We start from the raw sequence: 26,348 nt of genomic DNA, 5'->3' as shown, positions 1-26,348 counted from the left end.
TGCTCCCTGCTCTCTCTTTTGTACATGCCTCCGGTGAGTGATCCGTTGAGCGGTACCCCTCCCCCCTGCGACCGCCGGCCGTTTTCCATCTTCTGTGGCCGGCGCCGCACCAGGCGCCATGTTCGTCGCATCTGTGATGTCAGCAGTCGCATTCCCAAGGTGCACCGTGCCGCTGACGTCAGACACCGGAAACCACCCCCGGCTTCCCCTGACGCCCAGGGTTAAGGATCGGGCGCGCGCAGGGGGAGGGAGGCACGGAGGAGAGCCCTGCACTGAGGTCGCCATACCGCACCCGCACGAACCCGGGCCTGCAGGAGGAACCCAGGGAACTGCACTCCCAGTACACCGATGGCCGGCGCTGCAGGTAAGCTGAACCTGCTCTTCCTGCGCCGGGACGGCCCTGGGTCCATCTTCATCCATGACAGGCACCGCCGCTGTCAGACTGGGATCCCGATCCAGGACAGGAACCGAACTGAAGTGGGGGAGAGGTGCCGCCCCTTATGTTTCATTAGGTTCCTGTCCTGGCGGGGCGGATCCCTCTCTCATGTGGTGCTGTCATGGGTGAAGGGAAAATATGTTTTTATTTTCACTCCCGGGCGTTATAAACTTCTGTGAAGCACTTGGGGGTTCAAAGTGCTCCCCACACATCTAGATCAGTTCTGTGGGGGAGGGGGGGGTCTAGTTTCCAAAATGGGATCACTTGTGGGGAGTTTCATCAGTTTAGGCACATCAGAGGCTCTCCAAATGCGACATGACACCCGCAGACCATTCCATCAAAGTCTGCATTCCAAAACGTCACTACTTCCCTTCCGAGCCCCGACGTGTGCCCATACAGTAGTTTTCTCCCACATATCGGGTATCAGCGTACTCAGGACAAATTGGACAACTTTTGGGGCCCAATTTCTCCTGTTACCCTTGGGAAAATAAAAAAATTGGGGACTAAAAGATAATGTTTGTGGAAAAAATATGATTTTTTTATTTTCACGCCCGGGCGTTATAAACTTCTGTGAAGCCCTTGGGGGTTCAAAGTGCTCACCACACATCTAGATAAGTTCCTTAGGAGGTCTAGTTTTCAAAATGGAGTCACTTGTGGGGGGTTTCCACTGTTTAGGTACATCAGGGGCTCTCCAAAAGCAACATGACACCCGCAGACCATTCCATCAAAGTCTGCATTCCAAAATGGCACTGCTTCCCTTCCGAGCCCCGACATGTGTCCATACAGTAGTTTTCTCCCACATATGGGGTGTCAGCGTACGCAGGACAAATTGGACAACAACTTTTGCGGTCCAATTTCTCCTGTTACCCTTGGGAAAATGAAAAAATTGGGGACTAATTGATCATGTTTGTGGAAAAAATATGATTTTTTTATTTTCATGCCCTGGCATTATAAACTTCTGTGAAGCCCTTGGGGGTTCAAAGTGCTCGCCACACATCTAGATAAGTTCCTTAGGAGGTCTAGTTTTCAAAATGGAGTCACTTGTGGGGGGTTTCCACTGTTTAGGTACATCAGGGGCTCTCCAAAAGCAACATGACACCCGCACACCATTCCATCAAAGTCTGCATTCCAAAACGTCACTACTTCCTGTTGTGAATTCCCTTTCTGGGCTCCGACTGGTGGTTATTGAAGGTAGTGGAGCTGGTCAGATTGACAGAGGTGTTGCAAGTTCTCTTTCTGGACTCCCTCTGGTGGTTACTGGAGTGTTGTGAGTTCATTTTCCCCTTCGTCACTGGGGTCTGGTGAACTCCCTATTCTGGTAAAGGAAGGTAATGAGCCTGATTATCAGGCACCTGAGTCTAATGAGGATGACTGGCTGAGTGGAGTCACGGACTGGATATAAGGCTGCCGACGCCCTTCTGCCCTGCGGGTGATTTTTCTGTGGACTTCTAGGACACCAGTCTGATTCCTGCTCCTCTAAAGCTAAGTTTTCTGTTTTGCCTGTTAGCTTTTGTTTTGTTTTTTGTTGTCCTTGTTTTTCAGTATTCTGCCATTCCCTGCTGGGGTGAGCTGAATCTCCTTTTTCCTGTAGCTCTGTCTTCAGTATATTCCTGAGTACTGACATAGCTTTTTTGAAGCCTAGCGTCTTCAGGGCCTTTTTCACTGTCAGTCTGTTGGCTCTTATTTTCATAGGGTTTTTCACTGATTGCAGACAGCAGCCTTCCTGTCCTTTTCTATCTAGTTAGCTTGGGCCCCTCTTTGCTCAGTCTATCTTTCTGTCTGTGTTAGTATTTTCATCTTGCTTCACAGTCATTATATGTTGGGGGCTGCCTTTTGCTTTGGGGTCTGCTCTGGGGCAGTTTAGATTTCCCCTTTCTTTCTTTAGGCCTATTTAATTCTCCGGCTGTGATTGAGGGGTCTAGGTCATCGTAGGAACCCCCCACGGCTACTGCTAGTTGTGTTGATAGGTTCAGGGGTCTGCAATCCGATAGCTGCCAACTTCTCTGGTTTTCTGGACTTAGCTAGCATTTGTTTTTGCCTCCTACGGTGACTCAATCATAACACTGGAGGTAGTGGAGCTGGTCAGATTGGTAGAGGCTTGCCACCTGATAATGATGACGACGATTGGAGATCTGGGGTTTCTGACTGGATTATTTAAGACAGCTGACTTCCTTCAATCCCTGCTGGTGATTTTCTTCCTGTGCCTTCTGAGGTCTGATGTCTCCTGCTCTGTTCCTGCATGGTTCAGCCAAGTGGTTCATTTGCTAATCTTTATTGCATTTGATCTGGTTTTGTCTATCTCTGCTTTGTGCGGATCAGCTTGCTCCTTCTGGAGCGGTGCTGGATCACCGCCCATATGTTACTGCTTGTGACAGTTTGTTCTGTCCCCTGTTATATTGGGCTCTTTTTGCTTTGCTTTCAGTATATACCAGAGTGCTGATATAGTGGGGGGCAAAGTCATGTGACTTCAGTGTTTTTTGTGCATCAGGCGTGTTGGATTTTTCAGGGGTTTTGCGTGATTGCAGACAGTGTCTTTCCTTTCCTGTCTAGTCAGTTTGGGCCTCATTTGCTCAGTCTATTTTTCTGCCTGCGTTTGTGTTTTCATCTTATCTCACCGACAATATATGTTTGGGGGCTGTCTATTCCTTTGGGGTCTGCTCCGGGACAGTTTAGATTTCACTTTTCTTGCTTAAGGCTGAGTTAGTTCTCCGGCTGTGCCGAGGTGTCTAGGGCATCGTAGGTACGCTCCACGGCTACTGCTAGTTGTGTGGATAGGATCAGGGGTCTGCAATCCGCTTAGTTACCAACCTCTCTGGTTTTCTGGTGGCTTAGCCTGGTCCTGCTATCCTCCTCGGTGACCCATTCATAACAACTTCCCTTCCGAGCCCCGACGTGTGCCCATACAGTAGTTTTTTCCCACATATGGGGTTATCAGCGCACTCAGGACAAATTGGACAACTTTTGGGGTCCAATTTCTCCTGTTACCCTTGGCTGCACGTTATAAACTTCTGTGAAGCCCTGGGAGGTTCAAAGTTCTCACCACACTTCTAGATAAGTTCCTGGGGGGTCTAGTTTCCAAATTGGTGTCGTTTGTGGGGGGGGTTTCCACTGTTTTGGCACATCAGGGGCTTTCCAAACGCGACATGGCGTCCAATCTCAATTCCAGTCATAAAAGTCAAATGGCGCTGCTTCCCTTCCGAGCTCTGCCATGCGCCCAAATAGTGGTTTACCCCCACATATGGGGTATCAGCGTACTCAGGACAAATTTCACAATAACTTTTGGGGTCCTGTTACCCTTGGAAAAATAAAAATTGAGGGTGAAAAAAATCATTTTTGTGGAAAAAATATGATTTCTTAATTGTACGGCTATACGTTATAAACTTCTGTGAAGCCCTTGTGGGTTCAAAGTTCTCACCACACATCTAGATAAGTTCCTTGGGGGGGTCTAGTTTCCAAAATGGGGTTACTTGTGGGGGGTTTCCACTGTTTAGGCACAGGGGCTCTCCAAACGTGACATGGCGTCCGATCTGAATTCCAGCCAATTTTGCATTGAGAAAGTCAAACGGCGCTCCTTCCCTTCTGAGCTCTGCGATGCGCCTAAACAGTGGTTCCCCCCCAGATATCAGGTATCAGCGTACTCAGGACAAATCGCACAATAACTTTTGCAGTCCAATTTCTTCTGTTACCCTTGGTAAAATAGAAAAAAATTGGACCTGAAGTAGTTTTTTTGTGAAAAAGTTACATTTTCATTTTTTTTTAAACATTCAAAAAAATCATGTGAAGCACCTGAAGGGTTAATAAACTTCTTGAATGTGGTTTTGAGCACCTTGAGGGGTGCAGTTTTTAGAATAGTGTCACTTTTGGGTATTTTCTATCATATAGACCCCTCTAAGTGACTTCAAATGTGACGTGGTCTGTATGGTGTTGCAAAACCCTTTTAACCCTTATAACTTCCTAACAAAAAAAAATTTGGTTCCAAAATTGTGCTGATGTAAAGTAAACATATGTGAAATGTTAATTATTAAGTTTTTTGTGTGCCATATCTCTGAGATTTAAGGGCATAAAAATTCAAAGTTGGAAAATTGCGATATCAAAATTTTCGCCAAATTTCCATTTTTTTATCACAAATAAACGCAAGTTATTTGATTGAAATTTTACCACTAACATGAAGTACAATATGTCACGAGAAAACAATGTCAGAATCAGTGGGATCCATGGAAGCGTTTCAGAGTTATTACCTCATAAAGGGACAGTGGTCAGAATTGTAAAAATTGGCCCGGTCATGAACGTGCAAACCACCCTTGGTGGTAAAGGGGGTTAATGGCACGTATAAATAACTATGCGCAAAGCTGTGGCAAATGTTACTGCTTTAATGCATTTAAAGTTAAAAAAAAAAAAAAAAAATTCACAAATTTGCTCTCCAGTATAAAGAATCCAAGGAGGTTAAGGCTAAGTGCACACGTACTTTTTTGCCCTGCGGATTTTTCCGTGCAGAATTGAAGAAATCCGCAGGTCAAATGACCTGCATTTTTCCTGCGGATTTCTTCCTTTTTCATTGCGGTTTTCGTGCGGTTTTCCCCTGCGGATTTGAAGAATGGAGCAGGTGGAAAACCGCACAAAAGAAGTGACATGCGGAATATTTTGTACCACAAGAAAACCGCGCTGAAAAATCTGCAGCATCTGCACAGCGTTTTTGTTTTCTATTGATTTACATGCTACTGTACATCACAATGCGGATATGCAGCGTTTCTGCGCGGTAAAATCCGCTGTGGATCCGCTGGAAATCTGCATCGTGTGCACATAGCCTTAATGCACCATAAGTCTACTGCAGTTTCATGCACCAAACTCATTAAGAGCTACGCAGCTGCTAATTTGGCACATGGTTCATCTGCCATGTATCACATACAGATCTGTAAAAATTAACGCTACTTTTGTGTAAATTATTTTTGCTAATTATGAATTAGCTGGCCTGTGCTAGAAGAAACTCCCTTGGCTATTCTCTGCCTGCATTTCAATAGTTGGTAGCGCTAGTGTAGAAACAGCAAAATTCAATACACATTTTGAAACACCTGCAGCGGTTTTATGCCAGTTTTATGGCGCAAACTGTTTAAACCACTTGAAATGCGAGCACTTTGACTGATCATTAAACAGTTGTGTACTTTCACACTCCCAATCACAGACCCATGTAAAGAATCTTTATCAGTTCTCTTAGTAACTATTCTAGAACATCTTTTCTTTGAACTTTGTGTTAAGTCTTTCTTGCTGTATCTTTTGGATATGAACATACGGATAACTGTTTCACAAATCTAAGCTATTAAACGTGACATTGTCTAATGCTTCTGTGGCACCAGTTTCAGACCATTTTCCTCTTTTCCTTGTTGGACTAAAGGAATAGATAAGCCACTTTACCATTAAAATGCCAACACAAGCCTGACACTAATTTGACCTGGCTTGTTTGATATACAGTCATAAAAGGGTGGCCTGCAAAGGCTAAACACTAGGGTCCTTTGACAATAAGTTGTACTATTTTTTATTTATTATGCTTTGCTTATATAGAGTCATCATATTCCACAGCACTTTTACAGACATCATCATCACTGTCCCCACTGGGGCTCACAATCTAAATTCCCGATGAGTATCTCTTTCAAGTGTCAGAGAAAAATGGAAAACAAAGATGAAACCGGAGTACCGAGGAAAAACCCACAGAGAACATATAAATTCCTTTGTCGATGAAGTCCTTGGTGGGATATGAACCCGGGACCTCAGCTCTGCAAGGCTACAGTGCTAACCACTGAGCCCTCTTGCTGCCCACTAAAAGGCCTTCCTTTGAAACAGATATACCAGAACAAAAACCATCACAATAATGTGAATAAAGGCCTAATAGGCTCATATGCCTATATAGTTAGCCAACAGAACACTTCTATATAAGAGACTGAATAATGAGAATCATGGAGTCAAATAGTCTGTCTGATTTAAATAGTGAGAACGTAAGTACTCTTCTAAGGCTGGTTTCACATTTGCGTTTTTTAGCGCTGGAAAAAAACGCATATGTGCGCATGCGTTTTTTCCCCTATATTTAACATGGGTGCGCATACCTGCGCGCTTGTAAGCGCATGTATGCGATTTTCATGCGCTGCGTTTTTTTGGGGTGTGCGTTTGTATTTTCCAGACGCAGCATGTTGCATTTTTTGGCCCTGCAAAAAAGCGCATGCGCACGTTTTGCGCTAAAAATGGCCATTATAGCCTATGGATGCGCATATGTGCGCACTGGCATGCTCATGTATGCGTTTTTTTGCATATGCGTTTTTTTTTTTTAACCATGGAATTTAGGGGTTTGGGTTAGAGTTAGGGTTAGTTAAGGGGGTTTAGGGTTAGGGTCAGGGTTAGGGTTGGGGTCAGGGTTAAGTATGGTTTGGTTAAGGGTTAGGGTCAGGGTTAGGGTCAGGATTAGGGTTAAGTATGGTTTGGTTAAGGGTTAGGGTCAGGGTTAGGGTCAGGGTTAAGTATGGTTTTGTTAAGGGTTAGGGTCAGGGTTAGGGTCAGGGTTAGGGTTAAGTATGATTTGGTTAAGGGTTAGGGTCAGGGTTAGGGTTAGTAAAGTCATGGTTTGGGTTAGTGTGAGGGGCCACCTAATGTTGGAAAAAAACGCAAACGCGGTAAAAACGCACTAAAAACGCATACAAACGCATAAAAACGCTGCGTTTTTTTCATGCATGCTCATAAAAATGCTTGAAAAAAACGCAGCAGTTGTATGCTTTTGTATGCGTTTTTTCAATGCGTTTTTTTGCGGGAAAAACGCGCTGCAAAAAAAAGCAAGTGTGAAACTAGCCTAAGGGTGAGTGTACACGCTGCGGATTCTGCTGCGGGTTTTTTCCTGCAGAAACGCAGGTAAAACCGCAGGTAAAGTGACCTGCGGTTTTGCTGCGGTTTCACACCTCTACTATGTTAAAGGTGTGAAACCGCAGCAGAATCCGCAGAAACAATTGACATGCTGCGGAGAAAAAAAACGCAGCTTTTCCGCAGGTAAAAAACCGCAGCGTGAGCACTGCGGTTTTGAAAACCCATAGGCTAACATGGTGAAGTACCATGTCTGCGGAACTGCTGCAGTTTTGCAGGGCCAAAACCGCAGCAAAACCGCAGCGTGTGCACATACCCTAATGCGGGTCAAATAACCGACAGAATAGGGCTAGACCCGAAGCAATTTATATTTATTGTGAGATTCTCATTTCTGCATATTTGTGTGTTTAAACAATCCCTTTAAGAACACATTTAAAGACTAATCAACCCAGGAGTTATTCTTACCAGTGTGATTCCCTGTGTGACTCGAAACTCACAGCCCCGACGCGGCTCATATACTCACTATTTTGATCTGTCTTTTATCAAACATACCCAGGAACATTATTCCCCTAATCTTGACACCATTTTGTGTTGAGCCTATACTCTTAGTACCAGAATCCTTTATCATTATTCAATTTTGTCTCTGTACCGATATTTATTATCACCTATGTCAATAAAAAAAAAAAAAAAAAAAAAAGTTTTATGATGAAATAAAAAATTCTTGTACTTTCTACAGAGACTATTTGACTCCATGTTTCGCAGTATTCATCCACTAAAAGTCATTGTACAGGGAACCCCAGTGATCTGCTGTAACGTGGGAAAGTCAGACAGTAAATATCAAATTTTTCCTGCAGCAACAGTGGAAAAACGGAATTACACAGATCTCAATAAAATTTATGGTTCACCTGTGTAATGCAGGGTACAATCGGGGAGAGGTTTTTTGCATCCAGACTGCACCCTGACCAATGACAAGAAATCCTGCCCCTCTCATAGTGATTGATGTGATGTGTACAGGTACCGATGAAAGGTAAAGCAGGGAGAATCCTTTCCACATGAGTACTCTGCACACACAACCATGTTCCCTGAATATTCTTTGATGGCTCCTATTAGGCAAGTGATATTTCTATGCTGTTTTGCTAATAGAGTGAACCTGTGTCCATATTATGTCGCTTTTACAGCCTGATCACAGATGGACTTGAATCTCTCTCACAAGTAGGACCAGATATGTCTTGGATTACAGGTCATACAGTATTTTGGATTTTCATGCAGCACCCTTTATTAAAGTGTTACATTTTGCACCATGAAACACATGTAGCAAAAAAATAAAAATAAAATGTAAGTAGCATGAACATGAGATACACGGACTATAGGCACTTACGCTGTAGTACTTCTTTAAGTATCTTCTTACATCCAAAAGTAACTTATTGTGCACCTGGGCAACATGATCCAATGGGGAAGCATCACATTCTGGTTTACTACATCTTAATAGGCTGGGCTCGATCTGCAGGCCCTGAAATTGAAAGAAAGTGTGTGAGAAATGAGTGCCAGTCACTAATTAAATGTCAGAAGTCCAAAGTATAATGATCTCCAAAAGCTTCATAGCGACTTCTGGTCATGGCAGGATTGCGGGTTATTGTCATCATTGCATAAGTGTCAGAGATGATACGACCTTTGGAGGCACACGGCTATCACAAGTGCAGGGGGGCTTATCTTAGTTATCCCATCACTCTCACAATGTGAAGAAAACAGCAAGCTTGTCTTGCCCTAAGAATTTACCGCAGGGTGGCTTATTTTGGTTATCCCACCACTGCCACACCATATCACGAACTGCCGGGATTTATGTATATCCCACTTTTCAGTTCCACTTTGGAACTCGCAGCTCTCCGGCACCTAATTACCCTCAGCTCAGTCAGAGAACTGTACCTAGGATAATTAGTCGCCGGACGGGCTACTTGTTGTGCATTGGCTATTAGGCACGCTGTAGCGAGGGAATTATAAATGCTTTGGCCGCAGCCACACAATTAGCTTATAAAACCAGCTCCGTCACTGCCAGCGCTACCCACCTAGCCAAAACACACTTTGCTGCCACCAGCTTCCGATTTTCTCTATCAATATTTAAATTAATAAAGGAGTACGAAGCCAACCCAAATTAGTAGCGTAATTAGCTAATAGGCAAGTGAATTTGTTACAGAGCAAGGAGACGGAACTAATAAATTTTATATTTACTCCAAAAAGTAGGCAGTGTTTACAGAGATATAAAAAGATTTTACAATAGGAGACAATTAAAATATGTACAATGTGAATACAAATAAAAGGGGGGTTAAGAAATAAAACTCACATGTTGCTTAGATCTTCTTAGGCAGAACCATGCAGGGAGGAGCCAAATATCACAATGCATTTGAGATCTTATTGCCACGGCATCCCAAGCTAGAATGAATGGGGGGTAGGGGAAAAATACCTTATACCTTTGGGCTTGTGACAACACTAAAGGGGCTGTTTTTTCCAGCTCCCTCCCCTTGCTTTCAGAGGTACAATCTGGCTAAAAACTTATAATAATCATAACTCGCAGAGGGTACCTCGTATAGAAACGCACATAGTATCACCTTTTCCAGCTTGTCGCTGGCGATCATTCAAAACCAAACCCAAACTAGTTATTTCACACCGTCCAGGAGAAATCCATTTCTCTGGTTCTGTTGGCGCTGGAATCAGGCAAAACACGGGCTACGAAGCCTTGTCGGCGCACGTCGCAGAAATGTAACTTTCATATTTTTATCATAAACTCGCAGCGTTTTATGGCCAAATGATCAGATTCTAATGATAATCTATGAGAGTAGCTGAGTACATTTTGAAGACAAAGAAAACCCCCCTGCTGTGAGGCGGGAAGAAATCATTCACTGGTATTTCAGGTTAGACTGAATGTGTGTGTGAGCTGAGGGGGTTGGACAGTGTCACAGGCTGTGAGTGGACATTTGCAGCTGCTAGCAGGCTGACAAGAAGGGGAAATGAAGGGGGATCAAGCCCTCACTACTGGCACAGCAGAGTTCAGTGTGTGAATAGAAGATTCTAGAAATAGGGAAAAGTACATGATACTTCACATTATCGTTACAGTTCCTTTAGAGGAATATCTTCTAAGCACCATGATAATCACAAGGACACTTTGGAAAAACAACTTAAAGTTTTCCTGATCTTACTGGACGGCATTGGATTCTCTTCCCTGGCTATAAAACTACAGAAACAAGCCATATTATGTCTGTGCACACAAGTTCTTACTCAGATAAAAGCTGGTGTAAATGTGGTGAAAATAGCGTAAACATGACCAAATCAAGATTAAAGGCATTAGGAGGAATTTGCCAAGATTGACCATGTGCCAGTCTTAAAAGGAAGCAGTCAGTGTGCCACTTAATAAATTTGGCACACCTGACTGAAATCCACACCAGCCATGAGCTGGCATAGCTATCCACTCATTTATGCCAATTTCTAACTTAAACCAGAATATGTGTTGGGACTTTTCTTGTTCTCGCAAAGCCCAGCCAACATTTTAGAAAAATATTTGAAAGTGGAATGAAATTAAATTAAGTCCCAAATTTTGAGCAAAACACAGACGACTAAATATGCAACGCTGTTCTGCAAGAGTATTGGGGCAAAGAAAAGAAAAAAGCTTAGTGACAACTATGTTCGGTGAGCAATTTACAGTTATCGGATATAGGAAAGACTAAGGACACATTAAGACATGTCAACCACAGTCCTTAAACTGCTGCCGATCGACTACATGCAATCCAATGGGCGGCTGTTTACTTGCCTGTTTGTCCAACAAAGGATCTATACACAGAATGATTATGACTACAATCGTTCTGTGAGCGTAGATCATTTTATCGGCAGCACACGAAACAGGGCATCATCGCACCGAAGAACTGACATTTTTCTTGTTCGTTAGGTAATCTCAGGCCTGTTCAGGACTTTTAGATGGAGTTCTCATTCACGATTAGTTAGCCTTACCTGTCCAACGGCATTTACATCTTACTGAGCTGTAAAATATTAAAATTATTTACTTTCCAAGAATAATCAGCAAGGATTGCAAGGTCTACAAGCTGTAAATCCCCAAAAACGCAATTTGTACAAAATCCCAGATCGACCTCAACTGATTGGACTAGACCGCCTTCTAGCATCTCCTCCTTAAAGGTTCAGCATTATTGTGCCTCTTATTGACATTGGTATTTTGTATATTTATTAACCCCTTAATCCCATATGACGTACTATCCCGTCCATGTGCCCTGGGACTTAATTCCCAGGGACGAGATAGTACGTCATAGCGATCAGTGGCGCCCACATGGTGAGCGCCGCTGATCGCGGCCGGGTGTCAGCTGATCACAGCTGGCAGCTGACACCCAGCACAATGTGTCAGGGGCGCACAGACCGCCCCCGACACGTTAACCCCTTCTACACCGCGATCAAACACGATCGCGGTGTACCGGGGGTTTAAGGGAAGCAACGGCAGGGAGGGGGCTCCCTCCGTGCTTCCCTGAGCCCCCCATAGCAGCGCAATGTGCAGCGCTGCTGCTGGGGGCTCTTTCCCTACAGGCCCCCGGATCCAAGATGGCGACGGGGACCTTCGGGGGCCTGTAGGGAGCCGACTTCCTCACTGCCTGCAAAGCGCAGGCATGAGGAAGTCTGCGTCTATGCCTGTGACAGATCGCTGATCTGTCACAGTGATCTGTGATGTGACAGATCAGCGATCTGTCACAGGACAGTGATGTCCCACCTGGGACAATGTAATAAAGTTAAAAAAAAAAGGTGTAAAAATAACTAAAAAAAAATAAAAAAAATTGCTAAGTAAATTAGTAGAAAAAAATATTCCCCAATAAATTCATTTTTGGAAGATTAAAAAAAACAAACAATAAAAGTACACATATTTGGTATTGCCGCATCCGTAATGACCCACCCTATAAAACTGTCCCATTAGTTAACCCCCTAAAAAATAAAAAACGAAGCAAAAAATAATGATTTATTATCATACCGCTTTACAAAAAGTGCAATAACGCACGATCAAAAAGACGCATATAAATATCCATGGTACCAAAACGTCAGCTTGCCCTGCAAAAAACGAGCCGCCATACAGCGTCATCCGCAAAAAAAAAAAAAAAGTTATAGCTCGCAGAATAAAGCGATGCAAAAATAATTATTTTTTTTATATAAAATAGTTTTCATTGCATAAAAGCCCCAAAACATAAAAAAACGACCTAAACGAGGTATCGCTGTAACCGTACTGACCCGAAGAATAAAACAGCTTTATCAATTTTAATGCACGCAGAACGGTGTAAACGCACCCCCCAAAAGAAATTCATGAAACGCTGGTTTTTGTTCATTCTGAGTCCCAAAAATCAGAATAAAAAGCGATCAAAAAATGTCACATGCCCGAAAATGATACCAATAAAAACGTCAACTCGTCCCACAAAGAATATTTCACATGACTCGGTGGGTCAAAATACGGAAAAATTATAGCTCTCAATATGTGGTGATGCAAAAACTATTTTTACAATAAAAAGCGTCTTTTAGCGTGTGACAGCTGCCAAACATAAAAACTGCCATAAATAGTAAATCAAACCCCCCGTTATCACCCCCTTAGTTAGGGAAAAATAATAAAACTAAAAGAAAATGTATTTATTTCCATTTTCCCATTAGGGCTAGGGGTGTGTTGGGGTTAGGGTTGGAGTTAGAATTGGGGGTTTCCACTGTTTGGGCACATCAGGTGCTCTCCAAATGCAACATGGCGTCTGATCTCAATTCCAGCCAATTCTTGCTTTGAAAAAGTGAAATGGTGCTCCTTCCCTTCCAAGCTCTGCCATGCGCCCAAACAGTGTTTTACACCCACATATAGGGTATCAGCATACTCAGGACAAATTGCAAAACAACTTTTGGGGTCCAATTTATCCTGTTACCCTTAGGAAAAAAAAAAATAGGGGGAAAAAAATCATTTTTATGGAAAAAAATGATTTTTTTATTTTCACGCCCAGGCGTTATAAACTTCTGTGAAGCACTTGGGGGTTCAAAGTGCTCACCACACATCTAGATAAGTTCCGTGGGGGGTCTCGTTTCCAAAATGGGGTAAATAGTTTAGGTACATCAGGGGCTCTCCAAACGCACATGACACCCGCAGACCATTCCATCAAAGTCTGCATTCCAAAACGTCACTACTTCCCTTCCGAGCCCCGACGTGTGCCCATACAGTAGTTTTCTCCCACATATGAGGTATCAGCGTACTCAGGACAAATTGGACAACAACTTTTGGGGTCCAATTTCTCCTTGTACCCTTGGGAAAATAAAAAAATTGGTGACTAAAAGATCATGTTTGTGGAAAAAATGCGATATTTTTATTTTCACGCCCGGGCGTTATCAACTTCTGTGAAGCACTGGGGGGTTCAAAGTGCTCACCACACATCTAGATAAGTTCCTTGGGGGGGTCTAGTTTCCAAAATGGTGTCATTTGTGGGGGGTTTCTACTGTTTTGGTACATCAGGGGCTTTCCAAACGCGACATGGTGTCCGATCTCAATTCCAGCCAAAAACTTCAAATGATGCTGCTTCCCTTCTGAGCTCTGCCATGCACCCAAATAGTCATTTACACCCACATATGGGGTATCAGCGTACTCAGGACAAATTGCACAATAACTTTTAGGGTCCTGTTACCCATGGGAAAATAAAAATTGGGGGTGAAAAGATCATTTTTGTGGAAAAAATATGATTTTTTAATTGTACCGCTGTACATTATAAACTTCTGTGAAGCCCTTGTGGGTTCAAAGTTCTCACCACATACCTAGATAAGTTCCCTTGGGGTGTCTAGTTTCCAAAATGGGGTCACTTGTCGGGGGTTTCCACTGTTTAGGTACATCAGGGGCTCTCCAAACGCGACATGGCGTCCGATCTGAATTCCAGCCAATTTTGCATTGAAAAAGTCAAACGGCGCTCCTTCCCTTCTGAGCTCTGCCATGCGCCGAAACAGTGGCTCCCCCCCACATATCAGGTATCAGTGTACTCAGGACAAATTGCACAATAACTTTTGCAGTCCAACTTCTCCTGTTACCCTTGGTAAAATAAAAAAAATTGAACCTGAAGTATTTTTTTTTGTGAAAAAAAGTTAAATGTTCATTTTTTTAAAATATTAAAAAAATTCCTGTGACGCACCTACAGGGTTAATAAACTTCTTGAATGTGGTTTTGAGCAACTTAAGGGGTGCAGTTTTTAGAATGGAGTCACTTTTGGGTATTTTCTATCATATAGACCCCTCAAAGTGGCTTCAAATGTGATGTGGTCCGTAAAAATAAAATGGTGTTGCAAAAATGAGAAATCGCTGGTCAATTTTTAACCCTTATAACTTCCTAACAAAAAAAAATTTTGGTTCCAAAATTGTGCTGATGTAAAGTAAACATGTGGGAAATGTTACTTATCAAGTTTTTTGCGTGCCGTATCTCTGTGATTTAAGAGCATAGAAATTCAAAGTTGGAAAATTGCGAATTTTTCAAAGTTTTTGCCAAATTTCCGTTTTTTTCACAAATAAACGCAAGTTATATGAAAGAAATTTTACCACTAACATGAAGTACAATATGTCATGAGAAAATGTCAGAATCACCGGGATCCATGGAAGAAAATTGGCCCGGTGATGAACGTGAAAACCAGCCTTGGGGCTTAAGGGGTTAATGTATGCTTTGTTACAAGGGTTCTCTATTTTTTATGACCCTTACCCTCCCTCTGTACATTTACACTTTTCCCCTCCATTTTTCTTGTTCCCCTTCCCTATCCACCTCCCAGTTTCATAAAACTTTAATAAAAATATTTAAATACAAAATCCCAGATCGAATCACACTCTATAATGAGGCAGATGGAGTCAATTCGACTCCTTCTGGTCTCTGTTCAGGCAGTGTTCCATTATTTTAGGCATCTTTCTAGCAAATAAAAGTAGTCGACCACTGTTCTGTGAATGCCTAAAAAGATGGACACCAAAGAAACTGGAAGTCAAGAGTCCAAACTATCTTCATCTGCCTCATAGTGAGTGGTTCCGTAGGGGGTTTGTCTGTATAGATATTTTGTGGGATTTACACAGAAACCCCGACATAAGCCCTCAGCGTAGAACACAAAAATGTTATCATAGTCTTATACTGAAAGCGATCAAAAAATGTTACGTATCCCAAAATGTAATGAACAAAAACATTTATCCTGCACAAACCCAGACCCTACTCAGATTCATCATCTGTCACTGGAAATATAGGGAGTTCCCATATTAATGGTAGAACAAAGACTCTGGAAAAGTGACACTGCTATCATCCAAACCTCACCCCAATAAAATCCAGTGAAATCTGCACTCCCAAATCCTAATGTACCCCTCCATCTGAGCTCCACTGTGCCTAAACCGCAGTAAGCGGCCACATGCTTGGAATTACTGTGGCGGGGTGAGCGCACTTAATTTACAGGGAGCATGTCACCAGGTGCAAATGTTGAGCACAATGTATGGAGGCGCTACAGTATATGGGAACAATGTATGGGCACTAAACTGGCAGATTTTCAATTCTCCAGAAAAAAAAAAAACAGCCTGGCATGAATGTTACAAAATAGTCACTGTAGCCGTAGATGAATTCATTGAGAGGTGCAATTTCTACAATTGGGTCAATTTTTTTTTCTACTGTTCTGGCATCTTAGAGGCTGCGCAAAGTTGCCCACAAACAAGTCTAAAGCTCCAAAAGCTAAATAGTGCTGCTCCTTCTCAGCCCTGACGTGTAGCCAAACAGTAGTTTCTGACGACATATTGGGCATCACCGCATCTGGGAGAAATTACAAAATAAATTCCCTGCATATCAGTCCCTTTATTACATTGGACACAAACAGAGCTTTAGAAAAAGTATTTCTAAAGTCTGTTTATGATATTTAAATGAACACTTTGACTAGTTAATTGGGCGTTAGTTTCCCCAGACTAGTCGTCCCATTTAGCATGTTATCACACCCCTGTGAGCATGATAACATGACTTACAAGAGCCTGTATCACCAGTGCTATATAAATCTTGCACATGTGAGTGTCTTTGTCCCCTCACATCATTGAGGATCTGAAGCCAGGTGTACGCGTCCCGACTTCAGCGTGGTGCAATGCATCTGATCAGAAATGCAGAAGACTACGTTGAAACTGAAGAGTCAACTTTGGTTTGACTCTTCCTTAAACTTTTGTGTAATTACTTAATAAAATCCCAGGACAGACAGATTATAGCGTTTTATCCTCCCTTTCTTTGAGGCATGATTCCCAGCAAAAAAACAGATTGCATCCAACATATCCTCATGCCCATTTGTAGATTAAGAGCTCACCTTTCCCCTTCCCCGTTAACATTGCCTCAACCCTCCCCCCCATTAGTAAGAAATTCCAGGTGGAAAAGATATCAAGGTTTGACATCCGGCTCTTCTATAGCTAGCCCATCTGCAAATCGTCAAGTCTCTATGCAATTAGCTTTCTTATTTACAGCTGTAATGAGGCAAAAGTCAAGGATGCAACATGGAAGTGCTGATCTGTGTTTGGCTTTTCCGCTCACTTGCTACCAATGGCTGTTTTCTTTTGCTTCATGAAAAAATGCTAAACATCTGCTGTTTGTCCAACTTATCTTAAAATAATTACTTTTAATTTAGATAAAAAGAATCTGGTTCTCTAATTTTCAAGGTTTTTTGCTGCTTCACGGTCTAATACGGAGCCAAAAGCTAGTGCGTAGCTGACAGGGAAGAGAAGTTGTCAAGCTGGCTCAGTGTTGTTTAATGGTCCAAGGTCGACAATGCATTTCTTGGCATCACTTCATGGCAGGAACGCACCAAGAGGCTTTCATGTCTGAAGTAGAAAGACAACAGGAGAGATAATAGAACTAAATTTGTTATTAAAGATAGATATGTGGAATGAATAAGGGCTATAACACTGAGGAATATAGCTACACCTAATTAATGGGGGCAGCGTCCTGAGTACAAGGATTCTAAAACCATAGTAATCTAACTTTCCTCAAATTGCCATGCTGTCATATACTCGGCACAATGCAGCGGCCTAGCCATTTGCGTAGATCAGTTGTAAGACCGCTAAGGTCCAATTAGCTTCAGTACCAAATGCGTTAAAATAGACACAATTGCACATACATCAAATCAAGTAATATTACCTAATGTCATGGGCGCTCATTGTATAACGCCAGGTCTGAGAACAGGCAGGTGGTAAAGAGCAATTTATCATAATGGCAACTATCCATATACTGTGAATGCGAGGCACAGCAGGCACACACTTGTGACATTTATATACAGTAGCCACAGAGAACAGTCATTTGTAGAGGCTGCTGTCTTGGAAGCTCGGCAGTAAGACAGAATGAATGGATGACTTAGGCCAGACAAGTTTACTGCCGCAATCCGAATTACATATTAATAATTCCACTGTTCTACAATACAAACCTGAACAGAAGACACTGCCTGATCAGAGGTAACACATACACAATCTTTATTACCTGACTGATCAGCCATATCTTTAGTAAAGTGGCCCACAAAATACTGCTTTCTTAATAATGGATCTCACAACAGGACGCCTTTCACACATGCTTGTACATTACTGTGCCAGAGATCTCGCTCTTCATTCATCTCATATCCACACATGGTCTGTCACTTCACTGCTAGACGATGATCATAAAGCTATCTGACAAATAGAACAGTACGGCTTTATTTTTTTTTCCTTGGGATACATTCACAAAAAGAATTTTACAAGGTCCTTGTGATGTCAGCGTGGAAAAAAAAATGCACACAGAACTAGGTTATTCATGGTGGACACACAAACTTTTTCCACATGGATCAAAAGACTTAAGGAAAAAAAAACAAACGCTTGTCTCATTCGACTGTCCGATGAGTCTCACCCGTAGATTTCAAAAGGTTTGCAAAACACAAAAAATAAAAAGGTTACCATACAGACATCATTCATATAGCAGGATTTTAAAGGATATATTACAATTATCATAGAGCTATAAAAATGTTGTACTATGGGCCTAAGAACTAACAGGTAGGTAGTTGCTACCTACCTGTGCTGCCGAGCATGGACGCATGCCGACTCAGTTGTCACTGATTGTTCCTGCTGGCGAATCTGTGGTTTCTGCTAATGTCACTTTGACTCACAAAATAATGATTAATAATAATAATCTATTTTTACATAGCGCTAACATATTCTGCAGCGCTTTACAGTTTGCACACATTATCATCGCTGTCCCAGATGGGCTCACAATCTAAATAGATCAATATAAGGTAAATAGAAAAGAACTAACATTCACAGAAAAAAATATATAAAGAAAAAAAAACCTCAGGCACTATCCTCCGATGAACACCTTGCCTTGGAGCACATCATTAGTACATCTGGAAAGCCAAGTACACTGTGTATTACATCTATCATATACAGCAAAGCTACCACTTTATGTTTACTCCTGAGAAACCTCTGACGTCAGAGGGGAAACGCACTGAATATGTTATATATGCATTAATCGGGCAGCTATATGGCTGTATGATGTTTTATTATTACTGTGGTTTGGACATTTTTGTTGCAAGATACTGATTTAACACTTTAAAGATCACCTATATGCATTAAAAAGGCAGCACTTAAGAGGCCTTATTCATCACCACCATTTTAAAATTAGTGAATAGCGCAAACCCCATAGGTGACAGCTGCATATGACAGCTGACACCCTGTGTTACCAGCAGCGGTCGGTTTTGGAACTGATCAGGGATGATTAATCCCTTAAATACCGCTGACAATTACAACAGCCATATCTAAATGGTTAAAAGACCCCCATGGTTGGAATGACCCCCTACAATCATAACCAGTCATTGCGATGTGATGACCCCAGGTTACAACGGCATTAATACAATAAACACCATCCCCCCCCAAAAAAAGCACACATCACAAAAAACTATTTCATGACTAAAAACCCCGACGGCGCATTCAAAGACTGAGACCTTGGCTTATCATTGAGCCGAGATCTAAATCTGCGCATGCGGTGCTGGAGGTGGAAATCAATGGGCCGAGCAGGGACTCAGTTCCTGCCTCATCACCAGCATCTTGTTGAAGCTCACGACCTGCAGCCTCGCATCGCCAGGACAATCCCTCCTCCCAGCCCGAGACCCGCAGCATCTCCCCACTCCTGCCGCCGGCTTTCTGCAGCAGTGACCCTGTCCCCTTGTGACACTGCAAAATAAATTGTGGGGTCCAGATTCACCTATTAATCCTTGTGTAAGCGACAAATTTGCACTACTTAAAAAAAAAAAAAAAAATACATTTGTAACACTAAAATATTATATTTCCACGTCCCAATGTTATAAAATTCTGTGAGGCACCTGTGTGTTTAGAATACACAATACACCCCTAGATGCATTACTTAAGCAGTAAAGTTTCCAACATGGGGTCACATGTGGGGGGTTTTCTGCTGTTCTGGCACCTCAGGGGCTTGGGTAATGTGGGAGGCCACAATCTATTCAAACTGAGTCTGCAAGTGTTTTAGTGGAAAAAATATTTTTTTCATTTCACAACTAAATGTTATAAAGTTTTGTGAATCACCTTTAGGCTATGTGCACACGTAGTTTTTTTGGTGTGCGGATTTTGGAGAGAAAACCGCAGGTAAATACGCAGGACAAAATTCCTGCGGTTTATCTGCGGTTTTACACCTCATAATGGATGAGGTGTAAAACTGCAGTGTTTCTGCACCAAACAATTGACATGCTGCGGATTGTAAGCCGCAGCATGTGCACTGCATTTTTTAATTTCCATAGGAAATAAAGGTACTGTACAACGCAGCAGAATCCGCACCGTGTGCACATACCCTCAAGCTAAAAATGCTCAGTACACCCCCTGGTTGAAATCCTTGAGCGGTCTAGTTTTCAAAAAGGGATCACTTGTAGGGGTTACTGCTGTTTTAGCATGTCAGAGGCTCTACAAGTGAAATATGGCATTCACAATCTATTCTAGATACATTTACTCTCCAAAAACAAAATAGAGTTCTTTCCTTTCAGCGTCTTGCCATGTGCTCAAAGAGTGGTTTTTGATCACATATGGAATATCTCAGTGTTCTAAAGAAATTGCGCAACAAATTATGGCAACGATTTTTTTTTCCTATTATCCACTGTTAAAATTACGAATTTGGGGCTAAAACTTCATTTTAGCAGAAAACACGTCATTTTCATATCCCCATTTTAAAATGTCCCGTGAATCACCTACCGGTTCAACAAGCTCAACATACCCCTAGATGAATTCCTTTGATGAGTCTATTTTACAAAATGGGATCACTTGTGGGGGTTCTGCTGTTTTGGTACCTCAGGGGCTCTGCAAATGAGACATGGTGTCTGCAATCTATTCCAGCCAAATTTAGAGTCCAATGTCACTTCTTCCCTTCCAAGCCATACCGAGTGTCCAAACAGTACTTTTTGACTACATGTGGGGTATTGCCAAGTTCAGAAGAAAATGGGTAACAAACTTTGAGGTCCATTTTTTCAGGTTAACTCTTGCAAAAGTGAAACGTTTGGGGATCAAGCAACATTTTCATGAAAAAAAATACAATTTTCAATATGACAACCTATTGTTAGCAAACTGTGTAGTAGCTGAAAGTTTAAACCGCTCACTATACCCCTGGATAAAATCCTTGAGCGGTATACTTTCCAAAATGGGGTCAATTGTGAGGGTTTTATTCTGTTTGGGTGCCTTAGAGGCCGTGCAAATGTGACATGGTGCCCGCAATCTATTTCACCCAAATTTGTGTCCCAAAATTCAAATGGTGCTCTTCCAAGGCCTGCCGTTTGTCCAAACAGAGGTTTCTGACCACATGTGGGGTATTCACATGCTCAGAAGAAACTAGGTAAAATAGTGGGGTCCATTTTCTTATGCTATCTCTTATAAAAGTGCAAAAATTGAGCCAAAAGCAAAATTTTAGAGTTAAAATTTTTTTTTCCATTTGACTTTATATTAATTACTATGTAGCAACAGAAGGGTTAAACATTTCCTGACAACACTTCTGAAGTACTTGAGGGGTGCAAATTTTTAAAAAAGTACCAGTTTTGGAGAATTTCCAATATAAAGGCCCCACAAAGTCCATATATAGACCTGAATAGGTCCATAAAGAAACAGGTTTTGAAAATTTCTTGCAAAAATGAGAAGCTGCTACTAAACATTTGACCCTTCTAACAGTCTAACAAAATAAAATTACAGTACATCTGCATCATTTTTCATATGTCATTTAGACATATGGGAAACGTTCTTTAGTAAATATTTTATACAGCATGACTAATTGGTTTATGGATATAAAAATGGAAAATTGTGAATTTTTCAAACTTTTCACCAAAATTTTCATTTTCACAAATAAATGCAAAACATATTGACCTAAATTTACCACTAACACAGTACAATGTTTCCCGAAAAAATCACTGGGATACGTTAAAGCACTCCAGAGTTATTACCACATAAAGTGACACTGGTCAGAACTAAAAAATTTGGCCTGGTCCTTAAGGTTAAAATGGGTTCATTCATTAGTGAGTTACTATATATTAGGGTAAGTTTCCACGGTCAGTAAACGCTGCGGGTTGGATGCTGTGTACAGCCGCAGAGTCCAATCCGCAGCGGCCAGATGTTACATCATACAGGAGGGGATTTTATGAAATCCCATCTCCACTATGCTTGCAGGGACGCCTCTGGCTTCCGTGCGTAACCGGACATGCGGCGCGTCTTTCTAGACCGCATCATGTCTATTTATCATGCGGAAACGCTCAGTCTCTGCAAGATAAATATCACCATTCTATGTATAGAATGCGGTGATTCCGCATGGTTAAATGAACACATGCGGAATCACCACTCTTACAAAAAGCCGGCAGCTCTTTGAACGGAGCTGCGTCCAAGGCGCTGCCAATACTGACCATGGTTTCCACGGTCAGTAAAGGCTGCGGATTGGACGAACAATACAGCCACAGCATCCAATCCGCAGCGTCCAAATGTTACAGCATAGTGGAGGGGATTTTATGAAATCCCATCTCCACTATGAATGCAGGGGCGCCTCCAGCATCCCTGCATAACAGGACATGCAGCGCGTCTTTATAGACTGTAGCATGTTTATTTATATTGCAGAGACGCTCAGTTTCCGCAAGATAAATATCACAGCCTATGTACAGGATGCGGTGATTCCGCATGGTTCAATGAACACATGCAGAATTACCGCGCGCACAAAAGCCGGCAGCGCTTTAGACGGAGCTGCATCCAAAGCGCTGCCAATACTGACCGTAGAAACATACCCTTATTATCAGTAATTGTTTAACTATCAATTGAGAGGATAAATTGATGTGTGCTGAATCTTGCATATGTATTTCTAACCTTCTTTATCATAAATGTAGCATCTAGTTTAACTCACTACGTATACCAATACTAGATGGCTATGTTAACTTGCTACACTATACAGACGCGGATTTAGCTTCATTCATCAACTGAGTAGGTCTATCTTGTATTTCATCAACTGTTTACTAGTGATGAGCGAATGCGCTCAGATAAGGTGTTATCAGGGCATGCCCGAGTGCTAATAGAGTATCTTCGGTGTGCTCGAATACCATGTTCGAGCCACAGCGACTCGAACATACTATTAGAGCGTGCTGAAAATACTTTAGTAGCACTCAAGTATACTCGGATAACATCTTATTCAAGCAGGCTCGCTCATTACTAGTGTTGACCCTTGAAACCTGCATGGTATACAATGGTAGATCCCTCTAATACTAGGGACGATAAGGGCCCCGTCACTCATAGCGACTCACCAGCGATCCCGACAACGATATCAACGTGTCAGGATCGCTGGTGAATCGCTACATGATGGCTGGTGAGCTGTCAAACAGACAGCTTCACCAGCGATCAGCACAGCGACGCCGAGCGCGCGGCGTCGCTGTGTTCGTTAGTTACCAGCGCGCTGATGCAGGGAGCTGGTAACTAACGTACACATCGGGTATCTAAGGGACGCCCATCCCTTGGATACCCAATGTGTACGTTAGTTACCAGCAGATCGCTGGTCTCCCGCCTGTCGCACGCAGCGATGTGTGCTGGCCAGCGGGAGTCCAGCGACCAAAGAAAAGTCCAGAGGTTTCCCAGAGCTATCAGCGATACCGGCAGGGGGGCCGGTCGCTGATCGCTGTCACACACATCGATCTCGCTGGTAAGATCACTGTTATGTCACAAAACTTGACAAAAGTCACAAAACAAAACGAGATCGCTATGTGTGACGGGGCCTTAAGGCCCAATAGGGAATATAAAGTCTGCACTAAGAAGAGGGGTGTGGGCACATTTGCATATAATAGGGTGGTAGAGAAGTTTTTAGAACTGAATTAAGGTACTGTCACACTAAGCGATATCGCTAGCAATATCACAATAACTTGTGACGTTATAGCGATATTGCTAGCGATATCGCTGTGTCTGATACTTGCCTACAAACCGCTCCCACGCTGCTTATCGCTGATCGCACGAGAACGTCCTGGACTGTTTCTCGTCGTCAGCTTCCAGCGGCGCTTCCTGCTGTGACGACGAGCGACGCGTGGAGCCGGGCGGGAGGACGCAGGATCGCCTAGTGTGACAGGTAAGTAGCGACCCCCGTCCCCAGCGATGTCGCTAGTGAGATCTGCCTGTGTGGCAGCTCACTAGCGACCACTTAGCGATGTACCAGCGATCCTGACCGCGTCATATCGCTGGTACATCGCTAAGTGTGATAGTACCTTTAGGGTTTTCAAGTGATAGGCATACATTATTAACCCCTTCACCCCCCACCCCTCCCGAAGCCAGTAATCACCTTCATGACCAGGCCAAATCTTCTGATTCTGACAAGTGTCACTTTATGTGGTAATAAATCTGGAATGCTTCAAAGGATCCCCAGTGGTTCAGAGACTTTTTTTCGTCACATATTGTACTTCATGATACTGGTAAAATTTCTTTGATATGACATTTTATTTGTGAAAAAAAATCAGAAATTTGTGAAAAATTTGGCAGTTTTCACATTTTTATTTTTTATGCCCTTAATCAAAAAAGTTATGTCAGGCAAAATAGTTAATAAATAACACTTCCCATATGTCTACTGCATAATTATGTAAACAATTTTTTGTAAGTTAGTTAGAAGGGTTAAAAGTTTTCCAACAAAATTTACAAAACAATTTTTTTTCTTTTTTAGGGACCACATTACATTTGAAGTGACTGAGTGGTCTATATGACAGAAAACACACAAAAGTGACACCATTCTAAAACTGCACCTCTGAAAATTATATTCTAAATGTTTATTAACTCTTCAGGTGCTTCAAATGAATTAATGGAATGTGGAAAGAAAAAAATTAAAAAATTTTTTTTCACAAAAATTTTACTTTAGACCCAATTTTTTTTTTATTTTCACAAGGATAAAAGGAGAAATTGGACAGCAAAACTTGTTGTGCAATTTCTCCTGAGAACGCAGATACCCAGTAAGTTGGGGAAAACCACTGTTTGGGTGCATGGCAGGGCTTGAAAGAGAAGGTACCGCTTAACTTTTTAAACATAAAATTGTCTGGAATCGTGAGTGGACGTCATATCTCATTTGGAGAGCCTCTGATGTGCCTAAACAGTGGAAACCCCCCACAAGTGACCCCATTTTGGAAACCAGACCCCTCAAGGAATGCATCTAGATGTGTGGTGAGCACCTTGAACCTTCAAGTGCTTCACAGACGTTTATAAGGTTGAGCTGCTAAATATAAAATAAAAAAAAATATACCATGTATATATTTTTCCCCCCATAAAAATGTTCTTTTAGCCCAATTTTTTAAAAAACTTGCACACGGGCAAGAGGAGAAATTGAACCATACAATTTGTTGTGCAATTTCTCCCGAGTACGATGATACCCCATATCTGGAGTAAAACTACAGTTTGGGCACAAGGCAAACATTTTCACAAGGAGAAATGGGTAAAAATGGAATTAAAATGTGCCACATAACTTCCGCTGAACATGGAAATATCCCATATGTGGCTGTACAGTACTGCTTAGCCACATGGCAAGACTGGGGAGCGACAGTGTGATATTTGCATCCTAGAGTACAGATTTTACTAGAATAGTTTGCAGTCCATACACAGAGCCCTTAAGTGTTAGAAGAGCAGAATACCACCCCCCTCAAGTGACCCCAGTTTGGAAATTATACCCTTTTGGGAATTTATCTACAGGTGTAGTGATAATTTTGACTCCAGGGGAGTTTTCCAGAAACAAGCAGCAGTGGATGTTGCTGAGTGAAACTTGCAAATCTGCTTTTGTAATGCCCTGTATATTGTAGTGCCCAATATGCTATGCTCAGCATGTGCTTTTGGAGATACACACCCGTAAATCATCACTACAGAAATAGCAAATGTGGACACTAAATGTGGTTTAAGCACACTGTACGGCTCAGAAGGGACGGGGGCATTTGGATTTGGGAGGGCGAGGAGCCATAGCTCTTTTCCAGAGCCTCTGAGCAACCAGTAATGTGGAAGCCCCCTATATTTCCATTAACAGATGATGGACCTAAGTGGGGACTTGCTATTTTTGTGGATTGAGTTGAAGGTTTTATTCGGAAAATTTAACATAACACTTGGGATCACATTTATCAGGCGCTCTACGCTGAGCACTTACATTGGGGTTTTCATCTAAATCTCCAAATAAAGCAATTCACTATAATACGGCAACAGTTACTCTGGGACTCAGTCTGGCCTTTGTTCAGCGGTGTCCTCTTCAGACGTACACAAAACTGTGGCCAGCCATGCTTTTACGCACAGCTAAAAAGATGGACACTGCCGGATAATAGGCCAGACAGAGTCCACAGTCTCCTGCTGGGGTTCCGTCTGAATCACGTATTTCAGAGATTTACATGGTAAGCACTAAGCAGTGTAAGCATTGAGCATGATCGATCTAACTTGCTAGGGCCTAGTGAATCGGATGCAGTAATGATGACATCGGGTCACCATGACAACGGTCGGCCCCTCGAAATAACGTCCCGCGGAGCGCCGATTGGAGGGGAGCAGGAGCTCCTTGCCTCTGCCTTCTAAATGC

General features: G+C 42.4%; 1 protein-coding gene across 9 annotated transcripts in view; it reads right to left on the bottom strand.

The window, feature by feature from the left end:
* The window catches only part of POLA1 (DNA polymerase alpha 1, catalytic subunit), a 538,408-nt gene that overhangs the window by 232,255 nt on the left and 279,805 nt on the right, over positions 1–26,348 (bottom strand). For all 9 annotated transcript variants that reach the window (XM_073565907.1, XM_073565906.1, XM_073565909.1 and 6 more), the window contains exon 33: positions 8,652–8,783. In XM_073565907.1, the coding sequence (XP_073422008.1) occupies positions 8,652–8,783 (132 nt within the window). The remainder of the gene's footprint in view (positions 1–8,651; positions 8,784–26,348) is intronic.

This window comes from Dendrobates tinctorius, unplaced genomic scaffold, assembly GCF_039654945.1.
Source record: "Dendrobates tinctorius isolate UK_male_01 unplaced genomic scaffold, ASM3965494v1 ptg000016l, whole genome shotgun sequence".
NCBI classification, from domain to species: domain Eukaryota; kingdom Metazoa; phylum Chordata; class Amphibia; order Anura; family Dendrobatidae; genus Dendrobates; species Dendrobates tinctorius.
The sequence above is the reverse complement of the archived record's forward strand: the minus strand, read 5'-3'. Positions and strand labels throughout refer to the sequence as shown.